A 19,352-nucleotide genomic window follows, 5' to 3' on the forward strand; every position below is an offset into this window, starting at 1 on the left:
AACTCGCCTGTGACCAAATTGCAGGAGACACTCTCCTCCGTGTGCAGTCAGGGTGGTTGCGGCGACTACAGTTGTGCATTGCACGGGATGGACAACACGTAGAACATGTGTTGTAGCAGTCGGTATGAAGGTAATTTCCCAACTTTGAACATTAATAACTTCTAAACTGTACAAGATAGACAAAAACAACTTACACCAATAAATTCCAGAGCTCAAGCGAGTGTTATTTGATGTGTCACACACCCCCCTTCCCATTTAAAAAAAAATGACTTCAATCCAAAATGGCGGATCTCAAGATGGCGGGCATGAATGACAATCACTCCAAAAGTTGCGGCCCAGCGTCAAACCTATGTTCCCATCACCACATTTCAATTTTCCCTTTAATCTTCCAACTTATGAAGGTGTCCAATGACTTTTGACTCGCCCTGTATTCCCCACATTGTGACTCCATAAAACTGGAAGAACCCGCCGCAGAAATAAACAATATGAGTAAATACAGAAGAACAAATGTGCGTGAGTCGTTAAGGCTTTTGTTAGTCCTTACGTCTATCACACTTAAGACTAGAATTGGAACATAGTAGTCAGGAATTGAAATATCAATACCATGTAGTAAATGAAGGCCCAATGAAAAGTTTTTCACAGTTGTGGTCACTTTCGCGCACGTTCCCTCTTAATAATAAAGCGTTGGCGTCTCAGCTGTGAACACCACATACGGCAGGTTAACGCTGTGCTGCTGAAACGGATGTCGAACCCGAACACTGCTCTTGTCCAATTTATTGGCTTACGGGTCTTGCCCTTCAGCCAGCTCAACGGCGCAATTCTGACGATACGAGTGTAAGGACAACGTAACACACAGTCCCCGAGCGAAGAAATTCCCCGATCCGGCTAGGAATCGAACCCGTGTCCTCCGCTTAGCAATCCACCGCACAACTACCGTTGCTGACGTAGGGAATATTTTGTCTGGAGTATGAGGTCCCACGTCAAGTGAATAGCCTTTAGTAGAAGAAAAGAGTAATGTAGAAAGAGTCTCAGTCTTGCTTTACTCAGCCGGCCGCTGTGACCGAGCGGTTCTAGGCGCTTCAGTCCGGAACCTCGCTGCTGCTGCGGTCGCACGTTCGAATCCCGCCTCCGGCATGGATGTGTGTGATGTCCTTAGGTTAGTTAGGTTTAATTAGTTCTAAGTCTAGGAGATGATGACCTCAGATGTGAAGTCCCATAGTGCTTAGAGCCATCTGAACCATGTTGCTTTCCTGAATTGTTAGCTTTGTTAACGGCCACTGTGTGTCAAACGCGAACAAAACGGTATCAATTGCAAGAAAATGTCATTACACTCCGTAGTAAGGTTTTTTTTTCGTAACTCAGTCTGACTCCATAAATAATGTCTCTATCGTCTTTTAGTTCGGTAGGGATTCACAAACGGTTGGTGAAAGAGAGTTCAGTCTTTCGGATATGGCCAGAAACGGAAGGCAGGATGGCAGCGGGTAGATTATGTTGTCGCTAGACTTTGCACTAGTGTAATTTTTATTCAAACAAACTTCGCCGCATTGTCTCGAGTACTGAGGCCATGAGTCGGGTCTGATGGTCCAGTGGTACAGCGAGTGGTCTGGAAACCGGGAGGCTAGTGTGTGGAATACCGGTCGGACCATGGAAATTCTCACTCTGTCTGTAATCTGGCCTCCAATCATCCGTGACGGGAAAAGTCGCCGGGAACAAAGCGTGGTTTGTTTTCCACGTTAAACTGTAGGTCTCCTCTCCACCGTTTTACAACAGAGTTCATTAGAGACACGCTAGTCACATCCTATTGCAAGATTTGCATCTGGCCATTGGGACATACGAAATTATTATTAGGATATGTGACGCTGTTGGTAGTTCACTATTAGTTTCTTTAGTACTGCTCAGTGGACTTTGTGTTAGGATCAGTAAGCAGTAACCTAGCCATCAGCAACTAGAATGATAAATAAAGCTGACACTTAATCATAATATAAAGAATGCCTCAGTTTTCGCGGAGCAAGAAATCCTTACAAATTAAGTTGACCGAACAAGCTATCTTGTGTTTAACACCGACATGTACTGCTTCTACCGTAAGATTTTACAAAACATTAACTTTTTCCAACAGACTACCATTATTTATAAAAAATTATTTTCTATCTGCGAAGAAAAATCTAACGAGAAACGAGGAAGAATCTACTACAAAGTGTTTCCATTTTATCACCATAATGATCCGCCGCAAGTCTCAGCGGTGGCAGGAGCACCTCATATCCAACATAGCTCTGGACGATACAACAGGAATGAAGAAGTTTCATTGGCCACGACTATACGAACCGGAAGATTCACCAGCAGCTGCGATGGCTTGGGATAATGAACAGTGGAGTGCTACATCTGTATAGTATTTGATGTGAGAGTCAACTTCCTGTCGCCAAGGTGAGGAGAAACGGTTCGGACCTTGACGTCATCAAAGTTTCAACCAGCTGTCGATGAGGCAGTCGGCCACGATGCCAGCGTAATTGAACGCAATCAGATGGCGGACCCACGACACATGCCACTGCCAGAAACGTATACCCTTTATGGGTGAACAGGAACCAGTGCCCAACACATGTTCCTTAACTCACCGCTCGGAACATGGGCGCAGGACTGCGACTATTTTTGAAATACGAAGCGAGAGGAAGGGTCACCTGACCCCATGATTCGCAGCACGCTTTGGTACACGAGGATGGCGGGGTTAGACTTCGTTGAAACTTTGGAACTAGTTGTCATTATAAATATTTCATAAACATTTAGTTTACGCTCATGCAGATCGATTACAGTGTATGAAATACGAACCCTCATTTGTCTGCCGTCGATTTTCAGCGCCTAAGGTGATTCAAAATCAAAACGCCTTCGGTCACGGGTTCGATCCCCGCCACTGCCTAAATTTTGATAAATAATCAGCATTGGCGGCCGAAGACTTCTGGCATAAGAAGTCAGCCTCATTCTGCCAACGGCCTTGTCAAATAGGGCGGAGGAGCGGATAGAGGTTCAGGGCACTCTCTTGTCCTACGGGTGGGAAATTGCCCCTAAAGGTGGAAGAATCAGCAATGATCAACGGCATGAGGATGCAGAAGGCAATGGAAACCACTGCATTAAAGACACGTAACGTGTATCCACAGGACATGTGGCCTGTAATTGAAGAAGTGTCATGATGATCTCTCCATTGGCAAAAGATTCCGGAATAGTCCCCCATTCGGATCTCCGGGAAGGGACTGCCAAGGGGGAGGTTACCATGAGAAAAAGATTGAATAATCAACGAAAGGATAACATTCTACGATTCGGGGCGTGGAATGTCAGAAGCTTGAACGTGGTAGGGAAACTAGAAAATCTGAAAAGGGAAATGCAAAGGCTCAATCTAGATATAGTAGGGGTCAGTGAAGTGAAGTGGAAGGAAGACAAGGATTTCTGGTCAGATGAGTATCGGGTAATATCAACAGCAGCAGAGAATGGTATAACAGGTGTAGGATTCGTTATGAATAGGAAGGTAGGGCAGAGGGTGTGTTACTGTGAACAGTTCAGTGACCGGGTTGTTCTAATCAGAATCGACAGCAGACCAACACCGACAACGATAGTTCAGGTATACATGCCGACGTCGCAAGCTGAAGATGAACAGACAGAGAAAGTGTATGAGGATATTGAAAGGGTAATGCAGTATGTAAAGGGGGACGAAAATCTAATAGTCATGGGCGACTGGAATGCAGTTGTAGGGGAAGGAGTAGAAGAAAAGGTTACAGGAGAATATGGGCTTGGGACAAGGAATGAAAGAGGAGAAAGACTAATTGAGTTCTGTAACAAGTTTCAGCTAGTAATAGCGAATACCCTGTTCAAGAATCACAAGAGGAGGAGGTATACTTGGAAAAGGCCGGGAGATACGGGAAGATTTCAATTAGATTACATCATGGTCAGACAGAGATTCCGAAATCAGATACTGGATTGTAACGCGTACCCAGGAGCAGATATAGACTCAGATCACAATATAGTAGTGATGAAGAGTAGGCTGAAGTTCAAGACATTAGTCAGGAAGAATCAATACGCAAAGAAGCGGGATACGGAAGTACTAAGGAATGACGAGATACGTTTGAAGTTCTCTAACGCTATAGATACAGCAATAAGGAATAGCGCAGTAGGCAGTACAGTTGAAGAGGAATGGACATCTCTAAAAAGGGCCATCACAGAAGTTGGGAAGGAAAACATAGGTACAAAGAAGGTAGCTGCGAAGAAACCATGGGTAACAGAAGAAATACTTCAGTTGATTGATGAAAGGAGGAAGTACAAACACGTTCCGGGAAAATCAGGAATACAGAAACACAAGTCGTTGAGGAATGAAATAAACAGGAAGTGCAGGGAAGCTAAGTCGAAATGACTGCAGGAAAAATGTGAAGACATCGAAAAAGATATGACTGTCGGAAGGACAGACTCAGCATACAGAAAAGTCAAAACAACCTTTGGTGACATTAAAAGCAACAGTGGTAACATTAAGAGTGCAACGGGAATTCCACTGTTAAATGCAGAGGAGAGAGCAGATAGGTGGAAAGAATACATGGAAAGCCTCTATGAGGGTGAAGATTTGTCTGATGTGATAGAAGAAGAAACAGGAGTCGATTTAGAAGAGATAGGGGATCCAGTATTAGAATCGGAATTTAAAAGAGCTTTGGAGGACTTGCGGTCAAATAAGGCAGAAGGGATAGATAACATTCCATCAGAATTTCTAAAATCATTGGGGAAGTGGCAACAAAACGACTATTCACGTTGGTGTGTAGAATATATGAGTCTGGCGACATACCATCTGACTTTCGGAAAAGCATCATCCACACAATTCCGAAGACGGCAAGAGCTGACAAGTGCGAGAATTATCGCACAATCAGCTTAACAGCTCATGCATCGAAGCTGCTTACAAGAATAATATACAGAAGAATGGAAAAGAAAATTGAGAATGCGCTAGGTGACGATCAGTTTGGCTTTAGGAAAAGTAAAGGAACGAGGGAGGCAATTCTGACGTTACGGCTAATAATGGAAGCAAGGCTAAAGAAAAATCAAGACACTTTCATAGGATTTGTCGACCTGGAAAAAGCGTTCGACAATATAAAATGGTGCAAGCTGTTCGAGATTCTGAAAAAAGTAGGGGTAAGCTATAGGGAGAGACGGGTCATATACAATACGTACAACAACCAAGATGGAATAATAAGAGTGGACGATCAAGAACGAAGTGCTCGTATTAAGAAGGGTGTTAGACAAGGCTGTAGCCTTTCGCCCCTACTCTTCAATCTGTACATCGAGGAAGCAATGATGGAAATAAAAGAAAGGTTCAGGAGTGGAATTAAAATACAAGGTGAAAGGATATCAATGATACGATTCGCTGATGACATTGCTATCCTGAGTGAAAGTGAAGAAGAATTAAATGATCTGCTGAACGGAATGAACAGTCTAATGAGTACACGGTACGGTTTGAGATTAAATCGGAGAAAGACGAAGGTAATGAGAAGTAGTAGAAATGAGAACAGCCAGAAAATTAACATCAGGATTGATGGTCACGAAGTCAATGAAGTTAAGGAATTCTGCTACCTAGGCAGTAAAATAACCAATGACGGACGGAGCAAGGAGGACATCAAAAGCAGACTCACTATGGAAAAAAAGGCATTTCTGGTCAAGAGAAGTCTACTAATATCAAATACCGGCCTTAATTTGAGGAAGAAATTTCTGAGGATGTACGTCTGGAGTACAGCATTGTATGGTAGTGAAACATGGACTGTGGGAAAACCGGAACAGAAGAGAATCGAAGCATTTGAGATGTGGTGCTATAGACGAATGTTGAAAATTAGGTGGACTGATAAGGTAAGGAATGAGGAGGTTCTACGCAGAATCGGAGAGGAAAGGAATATGTGGAAAACACTGAAAGGAGAAGGGACAGGATGATAGGACATCTGCTAAGACATGAGGGAATGACTTCCATGGTACTAGAGGGAGCTGTAGAGGGCAAAAACTGTAGAGGAAGACAGAGATTGGAATACGTCAAGCAAATAATTGAGGACGTAGGTTGCAAGTGCTACTCTGAGATGAAGAGGTTAGCACAGGAATTCGTGGCGGGCCGCATCAAACCAGTCAGTAGACTGATGACAAAAAAAAAAAAAAAAAAAAGGTTCAGGAATCTACTATCCGATCAGGTGCAACTCTTCACTCTTCATTCACAGACAGCAAAAGAAAGGCGACCTATGCTTTTCGTACAAAATTCTGCGTGTCATAGCTCCGATTGATTGTTGAAAAAACTCTGTGGAGATGTGGATACATATTCGCATCTCTAAGTTATGAATTTTCAATTCATATAGGACATTTGCGACACCATTATCAAGGATTTGCGCATCTTGGAAGAACCTCCAACCAATTGCAGTATGTTATGATGCCACTGTAGAGTTGTTCAGGTGGCACCCAGTGCTTTCGAGGTTACTGGAATCAGTCACGAGACGTCTCATCATCATCATCAGGGTTAGAGCCTATACTACAAAGTATGAGGGTCTAAGTCATCTGCTCGTGAAAGAAGTGGATATAAAAACGTTCAAGGGTAAAGAAAAATGATGTTGTATTACCCGTTTGCTGAGCTGTTTATGTTTTCTAATTCTTGCCTGAGGCTGTTTACATGCACATCTTGTGCTAATATTTGAGTCGCTAGAAGCCAAATTAATAAATAGATAACAACACGTGTCTTGCTGCAGTTTCTCCAGTACTTGACGTCTGTGTCTCGGAAAATATCAATCAGTTCATCCCTTTGCACAATAGTCCGTATCAGGGACACTCACCGTAAAAAAAGAGAAAAATATACACGGTCCAGTCACATTAACGTGTGATAACCACTCACAGGTGACACGTGGAAGCACTAGCAGAGGAGGCTATGTGTAAGATTTCCAACGCTAACAAATTCTTATGGGAATACAGGCCGTCCATCTCTGTCAACTTCTTTTCCAAGTGGCATTTCAGTTTCTGTTAACCCCACAGCTTTGATTTTGTTGGATAATTGCATTGTGACACGGTAAATTAATTGTTCGCACTGTCAGTTTCTGATGATTAATTTTATGCATCTCGCAAAGCACATTTGTAGCAAGCCGAGGTATTTTCTCTTGTTCACAAATCAATATTACTCGTATTCCTTACTTGATTTGACGGCACTGCTCTAGCAGTAAAGAAAAACGAGTAGTGATCCTCTAGCACCAATCACTGTTGGTTTCAAATGGTTCCTAGTGGAAGGGGAATGTTTGGGCTGAAAATCACTGCGGTAGAAAATCTCAAACTTTGACTGACGATACTTGCAACTTGGTAGAAGGAACATTCGCTCTTTCCAATTCTTACAGAGATTGAAACGCCTGAAAAACATGAAAAGAAACAGACAAATGTCCTTGTCTGTTCCCAAAATCACCGTCTCTCTGAGTGATTCTATATTACATATAATGAACTCTAACTTCTTCAAACGTTTATCCGCTTTTTCGGTCATCATTCACTCAATTATAATGAGGAAAAACCAATGAAACCAGATCAGAAAACTTTTGAAATCGGAAAAATTTTCATTTAACCACGTATGTGTGCATTTATGTTGTTGTTAGCACTGCATAAGTCACCAATATAAGAAAAACAACTGAACTTTTACAATGAATTGATATGAATATTTGGTTTGCCAACCATTTGCAGTTTTCAGTTTAAAGGTCAGATCTCAAATAAATATTTTACTAACTGCGCAAAACGTTTCACATGACAATTTTTCTGGCGTTACTTTTTATGTGTGTACCCGGTGCTGCGGAAATATTACCATAATTGTTAACTTGTTATTATAACGGCGTCGTTGTGCCAGTACTTCGAACGGCTGAAAGCTATGGGAGATTACAGCCGTAATTTTTCCCGAGGGCATCCAGCTGCACGATATGGTTAAATGATGATGGCGTCCTCTTGCGTAAAATATTCCGGAGGTAAAATAGTCCCACTTTCGGATCTCCGGCGGGGACTATTCAGGAGGACGTCGATATCAGAAGAAACAAAACTGGCATTCTATGGATCGGAGCGTGGAATGTTAGATCCCTTAATCGGGCATGTAGGTTAGAAAATTTGAAAAGGAAAATGGATAGATTAAAGTTCGATATAATGGGAATTTTTGAAGTTCGGTAGCAAGAGGAACAGGACTTCTGGTCAGTTGAATTCAGGGCTATAAATACAAAATCAAATAGGGGTAATGCAGCAGTAGATTTAATAATGAATAAGAAAATAGGAACGTGGGTAAGCTACTATGAACAACATAGTAAACGCCTTATTGTAGCCAAGATAGACAAAAAGCCCACGCCCACCACAGTAGTACAGCTTTATATGTCAAATAGTTTCGCAGACGATGAAGATATTAAAGAAATGTATGATGAGGTAAAAGAAATTTTTCAGACAGTTAAGGGAGACGAAAATTTAATAGTGACGGGGGATTGGAATTCGATAGTAGAGAAAGCAATAGAAGAGAAAAACAGTAAGTAAATATGGACTGGGGGGAGGGAATGAAAGAGCACAACTTACTCTTTGCCAACACTTGATTTAAGAATCACAAAAGAAGGCTGTATATGTGGAATCGATCTGGAGACATTGGAAGGTTTCAGACTGATTATATAATAGTAAAGTAGAGATTTAGAAACCAGGTTTTAAATTTTAAAACATTTCCACTGGCAGATGTGTACTACTCTGACCACAATTTATTCAACATGAACTGTAGATCGAAACTGAAGAAATTCAAAAAAAGATAGGAAATTAAGGATATGGGACATGAATAAGTTAAAAGAACCAGAGGTTGCTGAGAGTTTCAGAGGGAGCACTGAGCAACGGTTGACTACAACAGGGGAAAGGAATGGATCAAATAGGTAAAAAGACAAGGCCTATCCGTAGATAACACAAGAGATATTGAATTTAGCTGATGAAAGGAGAAAAATACAAGAATCCAGCAAAAGAAGCAGACGGAAGATAATACAAATGTTTAAAAAAATCAGACTGACAGGAAGAGCAAATTTGCTAAGCAGTTGACAGGAAACGCAAAATGACTAAGCAGGGATGGCTAGAAGACAGATGTAAGGGTTTAGAAGCATATTTCACTAGGAGAAAGGAACATACTACAAACACGAAAATTAAAGTGGCATTTGGCGAAAAGAGGAGTAGCTGAATGAATATCAAGAGCTCAGTTGGGGAACCAGTTCTAAGCAAAGAAGGAAAAGCTGAAAGGTAAAAGGAGTATATAGAGGGTCTATGCAAGGGAGATAAACTTGAAGACAGTATTATAAAATAGGAAGTGGACGTAGACGAAGATGAGATGAGCGATATGACACTGCGAGGAGATTTATTTATTTATTTGCCTCCAAGTCGAAACAAGGCCCGGGAGTATACGATATTCCTCAGAACTACTGATAGCCTTCCGTTTGGTGTGCAAGATGTACGAGACGGGCGAAATACCTTCAGACTTCAAGAAGAATGTAATAATTGTATTTCCTAGGAAAGCAGTTGCTGACAGGTGTGAAAATTTTACTGTCAGTTTAGTAAGTCATAGTTGCAAAATACTAACACGAATTCCTTACAGAAGAATGGAAACACTGGTAGAAACCGACCTCGGGGAAGATCAGTTAGGACTCCGAAGAAATGTGGGAACACGCGAGGTAATACTGACCCTATGAGTTGTCTTAGAAAATAGGTTAAGGAAAGGCAAACCTACGTTTATAGCATGTGTAGACTTAGAGAAAGCTTTTGACAGTGTTGACTGGAATATTCCTTCAAATTTCTGTAGGTGATAGGGCTAAAATACAGGAAACGAAAGACTATTGAGAACATGTACAGAAACCAGACGGTAGTAATAAGGGTCGAGGAGCATGAAAGGGAAGGAGTGGTTGAGAAGGGAGTGAGACAGGGTTGTAGTCTATCCCCGATGTTATTCGGTCTGTACATTAAACAAGCAGTAAAGGAAATCAAAGAAAAACTTGGAGTAGGAATTACAGTTCAGGAAAAAGAAATAAAAACTTTGAGGTTTGCCAATGACATTGTAATTCCATAAGAGATAGCAAAGGACATGGAAGAGCAATGGACATGGCTTGAAAGGAGGATATAAGATGAACATCAATAAAAGGAAAACTAGGATAATGGAATGTAATCTAATTAAATCAGGTGATGCTGAGGTGAACTGAGAAACTTAAAGTAACAGATGAGTTTTGCTGTTTGGGGAGCAAAATAACTGATGATGGTCGAAGTAGGCAGGACATAAAATGTAGACCAGTGGCAAGAAAAGCATTTTTGAAGATGAGAAATTTGTTAACATCAAATACAAATTTAAATGCTATGAAGCCTTTTCTCAATTTGTCTGGAGTGTAGCCATGTTGAAGGTCAGATGCGTATACCACCGAACTAATGAGGTACTGAATAGAATTGGGGAGACAAGAAATTTATGGCACAACTTGACCAAAAGAAAAGTTCGGTTGACAGGACACTTTCTGAGACATCAAGGGATCACCAGTTTAGTATTGGAGGGAAGTGTGTGGGCGGGAGAGGAGGGGGGGTTAAATCGTAGAGGGAGACCTAGAGATGAATACAGTTAGCAGATTCAGAGGGATGTAGACTGAAATAGTTTTTCGGAGATGAAGATGCTCGCACAGGACCGTAACGTGAAGAGCTACACCAAACTAGTCTCCGGACTGCAAACCACAGCAACATTATAAGCAAGATGTGTGTCTTTTCCCACTCGAAATGCTTATACGCACGGAGTTCCCTAAGGCTGTATCAATGGTTAGCCTACAGCTTAGGGTAGTGCGATTCCGATCTCAGTCCAGCCGCAGTGATGGCAAGGTTGTTCGAACGGTTTTTACAGAATTTTGTATGACAATGTCATTCATTCACAAACGCTAGAAGATGCACTTTTAACAACTTTTATGAGTTTAGCACCTCAGGCAAGTTGCGTAGTTGTATAAAATTTTTGAAAAAATGTGTCTACTTGGACTGTTGTCTTTTTCAGCTCAGCAGTGAAATTCTAATTTTTTTGTTGGTATCTTCCTACTCAGTCATTTCTGGTCCAGGGATACATTTGTCTTTACCCGTTGTTCCCGAAATCTTGTACCATAACCACGGAAAGAGCCTGCAGTATTCTGCCACGGATGACGGGATGTTATGAAGAACTAATTTAAAACACACGTTCATTTATCGAGTTCCAGCATCCTGGAGTATCTCCAGATATTTGCAGTGTCCTACTAAAGTGAATGTACTAGCCTGAAAAAGCGATTCTAGTTGACCTTCCATCTATAGATTTTAGCACGGAATGTGTAAGATGACCACAAAGACTGAACTTTATTTACGTGATTCTAGCTCGCATTATCCATCTCAGATAAGAAAGATAATCTGTTATCCACTTTAAGCCAAATCTACAGTCAATGATATCACTTCGAGTGAATACTACTCGAAAAAAGACGCATTTAATAATAGATATTTGCAGAAGCACAGAACCGAACGCATGTCATCTCCCTTAATACGTGGGGGACTGATGACCTCGCCGTTTGGTCCCATAACCCCTCTCAATCAATCAATCAGTCATTTCTTTAATACGTCTCGCCTGAAGAATTAAGTCTATCTAATTAACGTTCTGCGTGATACCACACGTACGATTTATGCCTTTTTAGAGGGAAATGTGCTCTCGTTATGTAGCTACACAGTGCATGGAAACCACTCGATGTGTCGCAACTGTGAACACTTTTGACGGTGCTCTGCAACAGTTTTGTCATAATCTCGTCAAACCGTCCTGATTTGTTCGTTACTTCACTAAATATTATATGATGACTTATGGATCTGCTATTTGAAGAAGGTCTCCCATGTTTCATCGGAGCTACTCATCCGGCGCTAAAGTCTCTGTTTCTCATGGCATCAATTGAACATAAACGATGTAGATACGTTTTCCAGAATTGGAGTACTTGCCTATGGAACATTAAATCGGTTTTGCTAATAAGTATGACTTAGTATACAAACTGATAAATTTTTATTTTATGCTTTTGCCTTTGTTATATTAAGAATTGCGTCAAATTCATTGCAAGGAGTGGCAGTGAATTATGGTTAAACAAGGTGTAGAACTAGTCTCGACAAATAAAATACGGTATTCGTTGCAATCGTTGTATTCCTGAACTTCATTGTTCGTTTGGTGTTGTTGCTTTAAGGATTCCATCCACCACATAAAATGTATCTTAGTTGGGCTACAAGCCGCCTTACACGTTTCCAGGACACCTCTTGAGTCCAGAAAAGTTAGTAGACGTAATATTTATCTTCACAGACGGATCACTAGCTCAAGTGAAAAATATATGGGAGGCAGCCGTCTATGACCTTCTTCAAATAGCAACATACGACTAAATACACACTTCATTTTAAACGCTAGTATTCAGTTAGTTTCATGTTCGACCACCATAACTTAGCAGATAATAGAATGTTTACTGAAAGTCTCCTTTCGGTCGCACGAACCTTCTCAAAGCAAGCCTGATAACGCATAAGGGATGAGAACAAAAATATAGAAGCACCGTCGAAATGCACAGGACTTATATTGGATACGTTATACCTGATACTTGTGTGGAGGTTCCTAATACTAGACATCGTGATGCAGACGACATCAGTTGTCACAGAAAACTATAAAGAACATGTCAGAAGAAAAACAAACAAGAGATAACGGAATGCCGAAGTAACATGCGTAGTTATCCATTCATTATTCTTATAGTATCTGTTCTTGCTGTTTGATACATTTAAACAATAACAATGTATAGAAAAGCCATTTGCAGTCCATAAGAGGCATGTACATTGCTCAGTATTCGAACGTGATGTGAAGAACATGCCAGCGGATTTGTATACACATAACTCTTGCACCGATAACATCATAGGACGACGGTACAAAGAAATCTGAAATATCGACCGAACACTGTGGATAACGAAGTGCGGAATACCATCAACTTCTGGGAACTACTAAGTGAACTTTATACATAATTCTCTTCGTAGTATTATGGGACAATGCAGGCCACATTATGAAAAACACGAAATAATGTTAAAGAAATTTCGTAACAGTAATAACAACATACCAATGCGCAAAGCACGCCGTTACTTTCGCCGATGCACAAATTAGCCTGTAATCAACATGGCAAACATAAAAAACACAATAATGCGCAGAAGGTGCCTCCAGGATGAAATTATCTCAATATTCTGAAGCTTTTCAATGCTGCCTCAATATTTATTTTTATACAAAGCACATAGACATTACACCTGGAGGGAAAAATATTTATGGTATCTTATGTCATGTTTAGGATGTTTTGCGAAATTCAAGTGTATCCTTTTTCTGTGATGAAAGTCGATCAGTGCAATCGAATTCGAAGAGCAGTTTATTGTTGGCGTGTTCCTGGGCTCCATTGAAGTGGAAAACCGATACATATCCTCTATAGGCTCGGTAAAAACGACATTTTATATGTTTTGATACGTTGAAGTGGCAAATGCGGACTTACGAGGATTCAAACGTGTTCTTCACAGATAGAGATGACAGCTAAACTAATTTGCATCAGATATTGCACAATATATTTTACAGGCTCGTAATACGTTCCTTAATTGTCGTTGTTTTGATCTTTTTGATGAAATGAGTCAGAAAGTAAGGATATAGTTAGAGATCACAGAAGAGTCGCGAAGTAATGCGCCATAACAAATAGTCCCTTAATAACATGAGCAGTCCTATTCGATTTCAGTGTCAGGAAGTATTTTGTGAAAATATTTGTATGGAGTGTAGCCACGTATAGAAGTGAAACATGGACGATAAATGGCTAGACAAGAAGAGAATAGAAGCTTTCAGAATGTCGTGCTACAAAAGAATGCTGAAGATTAAACGGGTAGATCACGTAACTAATGAGGAGGTACTGAATAAAACGGGGAAGAAGAGGAATTTGTTGCATAACTTGACTAGAAGAAGGGATCGGTTGACAGGACATGTTCTGAGGCATGAAGGGATCATCAATTTGGTATTGGAGGGAAGTGCGGAGGGTAAAAATCGTGAAGGGGGACCAAGGCATAAATATATAGGCTGCAGTAGTTACTAGTAGGTGAAGAAGCTTGCACAGGATAGAGTAGCATGGAGAGTTGCATCAAACCAGTCTCTGGACTGAAGAACGCAACAAAAATAACAAGAACAACAGTCAATAATTGAACATTACAGCCTTTGCAGCCACTAATTACCTTGTCCATACATCTGGAGATTCCTCTGCACCATGGTCTGTGGTTGTTGCAAACGGGGTTGTTGCGTATGTGGCAAAGGTTCGTCCAGCGTCTGAGACAGTGGCTGTTGCCGAGGAGGTTCTCGAATCTCGTTCTGAGTTTGAAGCGGTTGTTGCTGTGGAGGATGTTGAATCTGAGTTTGAGACTGGATCTGAGCGTGAGAGATCGGTTGTTGCTCGGGCGGGTGTTCGGTTTGAAGCTGAGGTTGGATCTGATTCCGAAGCTCCAGTTGACACTCTAGCTGAGGGTCAGACTGTGGCGGTGTTGCCTGATGTTCCGACTGCGGCTGTACGGTAACGTTGATGGTAACAGGCCCATTGTAGGTAAGACTGGGCCCCACGTGCACGTCGGAAGATTCGCTTATGCGGAGAGCGGGCGAAACCGGCTGTCTCAGAACTGTCTCCACTATTTGGCTGACGTCCATGTTCCCGGTTTCACTGTCTTCGTCCGATTGCAGACCATTATTGACATAGCCACCATATTCCTCTGAAGAAGAGGAAGAGACGGAATGCGAGTCCACGGCCAGCAGAGTATTATCCCCATCATTGTTGTCCCCGTAATCCCGAGATGAGTACTGCGTTTCATCTTCTGAAGAGTTGCACCGTCTTTTGTCTAAAGCATTTTTAGCCGCCATCACTATTGCACAAATCGGGTGACAAACAACAAGATGTGCCAAATATTCCGCTTTAAGGGGTAGTTTCTCAAAGCTGGATTCAGAAGATCCCTTCCTACCGCCGGAGCGATTCGCTGTGATTTCATAGTCACGATAGCTGCCATAAACTATATATGGTTTGACGCAATAGCAAACACTACACTCGCAGCCAACAATCGGTATTCGCAAGAGAGCTGGTTGTTTATATCAGACGGTCGATGCAAACGCCAGGAAGTAATCAATCACTTCCCTAACTTTTCAACAATACGTACATGTCTCAAAATCAACACGATTACAGCTCTTTTATAACTTGTAGCACGCCAGTAAACGATATGAAACGACGTCAAATTGCTCTCGCGAAGTAGCGCACAATCAATGCTTACTCTTCGTATTCTGTCGTGCGCTGCGAGGAAAGTTATTGTGCGTGTATAATCGAGAAAATCTAACAGGTAAAGCTCTGTTGCGGAGGCGGGAAAGCGCACTCTTGGCGGAGAATTATTGTTACCCCTCGACTAGGAAACATAACTGTTGCGATGCACAGAAGGAAACGAGGAGAGCAACCACCGATCCTCTTGCTACGAAAGCTGTTCGCTAACTGCTGCAACTGGTTTCGCTGCCCGCTCGCTAAAACTGCAGGTAGTGTGTAGCCGCCGGTGGCGCCGCCCTATCGGATGACGTCCGACCAATCGGCACGGACTCTGTCCAGGAACTGCGGGGGTTCCCAGGCGTGATCCCCCCCACACTTGTATGTCTCCATGGCAGCCTTAAGCACGAGTTGTTGTAATTAATCAGCCTTGGATTTTCCTTCTTAAACTTACTGCAATTTAACAGTCTGAATGTATATTTCGCCAAAAGCGTTCCGCTTTTATTTATGAATCATCTACTGTGGTCATTCTGAAAATGTGGTAGTAACATGTTTCTACATTTTAGTATTTATAAATTAAAATCAATATTTCCTTATAAAACTGGCGCGCTCTTACGATGTTTTTCACTCGCCTTCATGTTCCCAAGGTCTTTTCCTTCGTTGTTCGCAGAGGTTGAATTCGAAAAATCCGTGGTAGCGCATACACTTTTCCGCCTTTTACTAACCTGCTTTTCTGTATACTGCATTTCTGATTTTTCCACTTCACATCACTTTTATAAACATCACAGGAGAAATAGCACTGGAGTCGTCACGTCTTCTGCACTCAGCACAGTGTTTATGTTTGTTCATTTGTTTTCTGCGTGGGTTACGAGTGCTGTCAACTTTGCGAATGCAGTTTGTTCTGTTTGTTCTGTCATGTATGCATGTGTGTGTGTGTGTGTGTGTGAGAGAGAGAGAGAGAGAGAGAGAGAGAGAGAGAGAGACAGAGACATTTTTCCACTTTTTCTGTAGCTTTGTTTGGCATCAGAGGGAATATGCATTGTGATTGGTTCCGTAACAGTTTCCTTCTTTTATTTTTTCTTGTAGCGTCTGTTCATTGTGTTTCACAATATTTCTCAGCTTTGTCCGGAACTTTTGGTTGGATATAATTTGGTTCTGTGGTTTCGTTTTTTGTGATGTTTCTTAATTGGTGCTTGTAATGATTCTGTTGTGTTGCTCTAATGTAGCTTTCAGTTTAGTCGATGTTACGAAGTCTGTATTGAATTGGTTACCAATGTTTTCGTTTTATCATTTCCTACCACTTACTTGCACTCCCTATAATCAGTGTTCCCTCTCTCTTTTGACTCCCCCCCTGCCCCCCCCCCCTCCCCCCGCGCGCGGAGGTTTTGGGTGACAGCTGAACATCTGACACATCTTCTCTAATTTACGCTCACTCTCACGACAGAAAAAATTGCACTCAAAAAGTTGGTAGAATAAATGTAAACACTGTGGTGAATCCAGAACACATGAAAACTGCATTACTGTTTCCTTTGTGAAGTTCGAAAAGGTAAGGTGAAGTGGAGAAATCACAAATGCAGATAAGATAAAGCGGGTTCATAAAGGGCGAAAAACTACGAAGAGTGTATTTGCTACAACGGTGACCACCGCTAGCAACGAAGGAAAAAGCACAGGACTTTACAACATGCAGCAACAGGCAAGAACGCCGCGAGTAAATTGCCAATTGTAGCAACGTCACTCTTTTTAATGTATAAATATCAAAAGGTAGAGACATATTAGGTATTCGATACTATGTATTTCCTGAATGGCAACGGAAGATAGTTTACAAATAAACGCGAAACGCTTCTGGTGAAAAATACTCTTTAATTCCAGTAAGCTTAAGATGGAGTAACCAATACTAACTGATCCTTACTCTTATGTTGCGCAGTGGATGGTACTGAGTCATCAGTCTTTATCTATTCAGTTCTTAAGGTTTTCAATTTCTGTGTATACCTCTATATTTTTTATTTACTTCTGTAATTCAGTACGGTGTACCGTAAGTACTGCTGTAGAAGAGACTACTTGCTCTGTAAGGGTAGAAAGCGTTATTTTTAAAAGATTTTTATTGAGAACAGTTTATTTCCTTGAAAGGTTCACAGAACTTGTCGAGGGCTAAGAAGCTGACGATACCGTTTACAGCCGGCCGCGCCAGCGAGCAGAGCCGGTGGGCTCCCTCTCGTGCTTGGCGCCCCCCGACTAACTAGCACGTACCTTTTCCTCTCTCCTATGCCTATTCGGGATTCTCAGTCAGAATGACTACACTTCGGAGCAGGGGGCTGAGCCCCAGTGCAACGTGTAGCCCTAGTTGTAGACATGGTTGAATAAGCCCTAATGGGTAGATCTGAGCTAAGATACTTGTACTTATTTCGACCACCCGGAAGCCAACAGCCTGCCTTCCTGACAGGCACCCACATGCACATTGCACGTTGAGCCAACGCTACCGGTCCTTCCCCGCTCTCTTTACTTTCTGATCACTGATGGTATGCGGAAAGAAAGAGGGCTGTCAGTACCAAACTGAAAGAGACCCACGAGAGAGACAGCACGGCGCGTACGTCATAGCACGTGAGACTGCAGGTCATACGAGAGCCAGCAGTCGTCTCCGGCAAGGAGCAAGTAACTATTTCAGACGAGTTTAATAGTTCTTAACTGTGCATTTACACTGCTGGCCATTAAAATTGCTACACCAAGAAGAAATGCAGATGATAAACGGGTATTCTTTGGACAAATATGTTATACTAGAACCGACATGTGATTACATTTTCACGCAATCTGGGTGCATAGATCCTGAGAAATCAGTACCCAGAACCACCACCTCTGGCCGTAATAACGGCCTTGATACGCCTGAACATTGGATCAAACAGAGCTTGGATGGCGTGTACAGGTACAGCTGCCCATGCAGCTTCAACACGATACCACAGTTCATCAAGAGTAGTGACTGGCGTATTGTGGCGAGCCAGTTGTACGGCCACCATTGACCAGACGTTTTCAGTTGGTGAGAGATCTGGAGAATGCGCTCGCCAGGGCAGCAGTCGAAAATTTTCTGTATCCAGAAAGGCCCGTACAGGACCTGCAACATGCGGTCGTGCATTATCCCGCTGAAATGTAGGGTTTCGCAGGGATCGAATGAAGGGTAGAGCCACTGGTCGTAACACATCTCAAATGTAACGTCCACTGTTCAAAGTGCCGTCAATGCGAACAACAGATGACCGAGAGGTGTAACCAGTGGCACCCCATACCATCACGCCGGGTGACACGCCAGTATGGCGATGACGAATACACGCTTCCACTGTGCGTTCACCGCGATGTCGCCAAACACGTATGCGACCATTATGATGCTGTTAACAGAACCTGGATTCATCTGAAAAAATGACGTTTTGCCATTCGTGTACCCAGGTTCGTCGTTGAGTACACCATCTCAGGCGCTCCTGTCTGTGATGCAGCGTCAACGGCAACCGCAACCCTGGTCTCCGAGCTGATAGTCCATGCTGCTGCAAACGTCGTCGAACTGTTCATGCAGATGGTTTCTGTCTTACAAACGTCCCCAGCTGTTGACTCAGGGATCGAGACGTGGCTGCACGATCCGTTACAGCCATGCTGGTAAGATGCCTGTCATCTCGACTTCTAGTGATACGAGGCCGCTGGGATCCAGCGCGGCGTTCCGTATTACCCTCCTGAACCCACTGATTCCATATTGTGCTAACAGTCAATGGATCTCGACCAACGCGAGCAGCAATGTAGCGATACGATAAACTGCAACTGCGATCGGCTACAATCCGACCTTTATTAAAGTCGGAAACGTGATGGTACGCATTTCTCCTCCTTAGACGAGGCATCAAAAGAACGTTTCACCAGGCAACGTCGGTCAACTGCTGTTTGTGTGTGAGAAACCGGTTGGAAACTTTCCTCATATCAGCACGTTGGAGATGTCGCCACCGGCGCCAATCTTGTGTGAATGCTCTGAAAAGCTAATCACTTGCATATCACAGCATATCCTTCCTGTAGTGGTGTAGC

The 19,352-nt window shown here is 42.4% G+C and overlaps 1 protein-coding gene across 2 annotated transcripts in view; it reads right to left on the reverse strand.

Annotated features, from left to right (window-relative positions):
* LOC124612782 (pinin-like) overlaps positions 1 to 15,522 on the reverse strand; it is a 110,683-nt gene extending 95,161 nt beyond the window's left edge. For both annotated transcript variants that reach the window (XM_047141179.1, XM_047141178.1), the window contains exon 1: positions 14,251 to 15,522. In XM_047141179.1, coding sequence (XP_046997135.1) covers positions 14,251 to 14,923 — 673 coding nt within the window. In that variant the 5' untranslated portion in view covers positions 14,924 to 15,522. The remainder of the gene's footprint in view (positions 1 to 14,250) is intronic.
* Positions 15,523 to 19,352: the final 3,830 nt, after the last annotated feature.

This window comes from Schistocerca americana, chromosome 4 (genome assembly GCF_021461395.2).
Source record: "Schistocerca americana isolate TAMUIC-IGC-003095 chromosome 4, iqSchAmer2.1, whole genome shotgun sequence".
Classification (NCBI taxonomy): domain Eukaryota; kingdom Metazoa; phylum Arthropoda; class Insecta; order Orthoptera; family Acrididae; genus Schistocerca; species Schistocerca americana.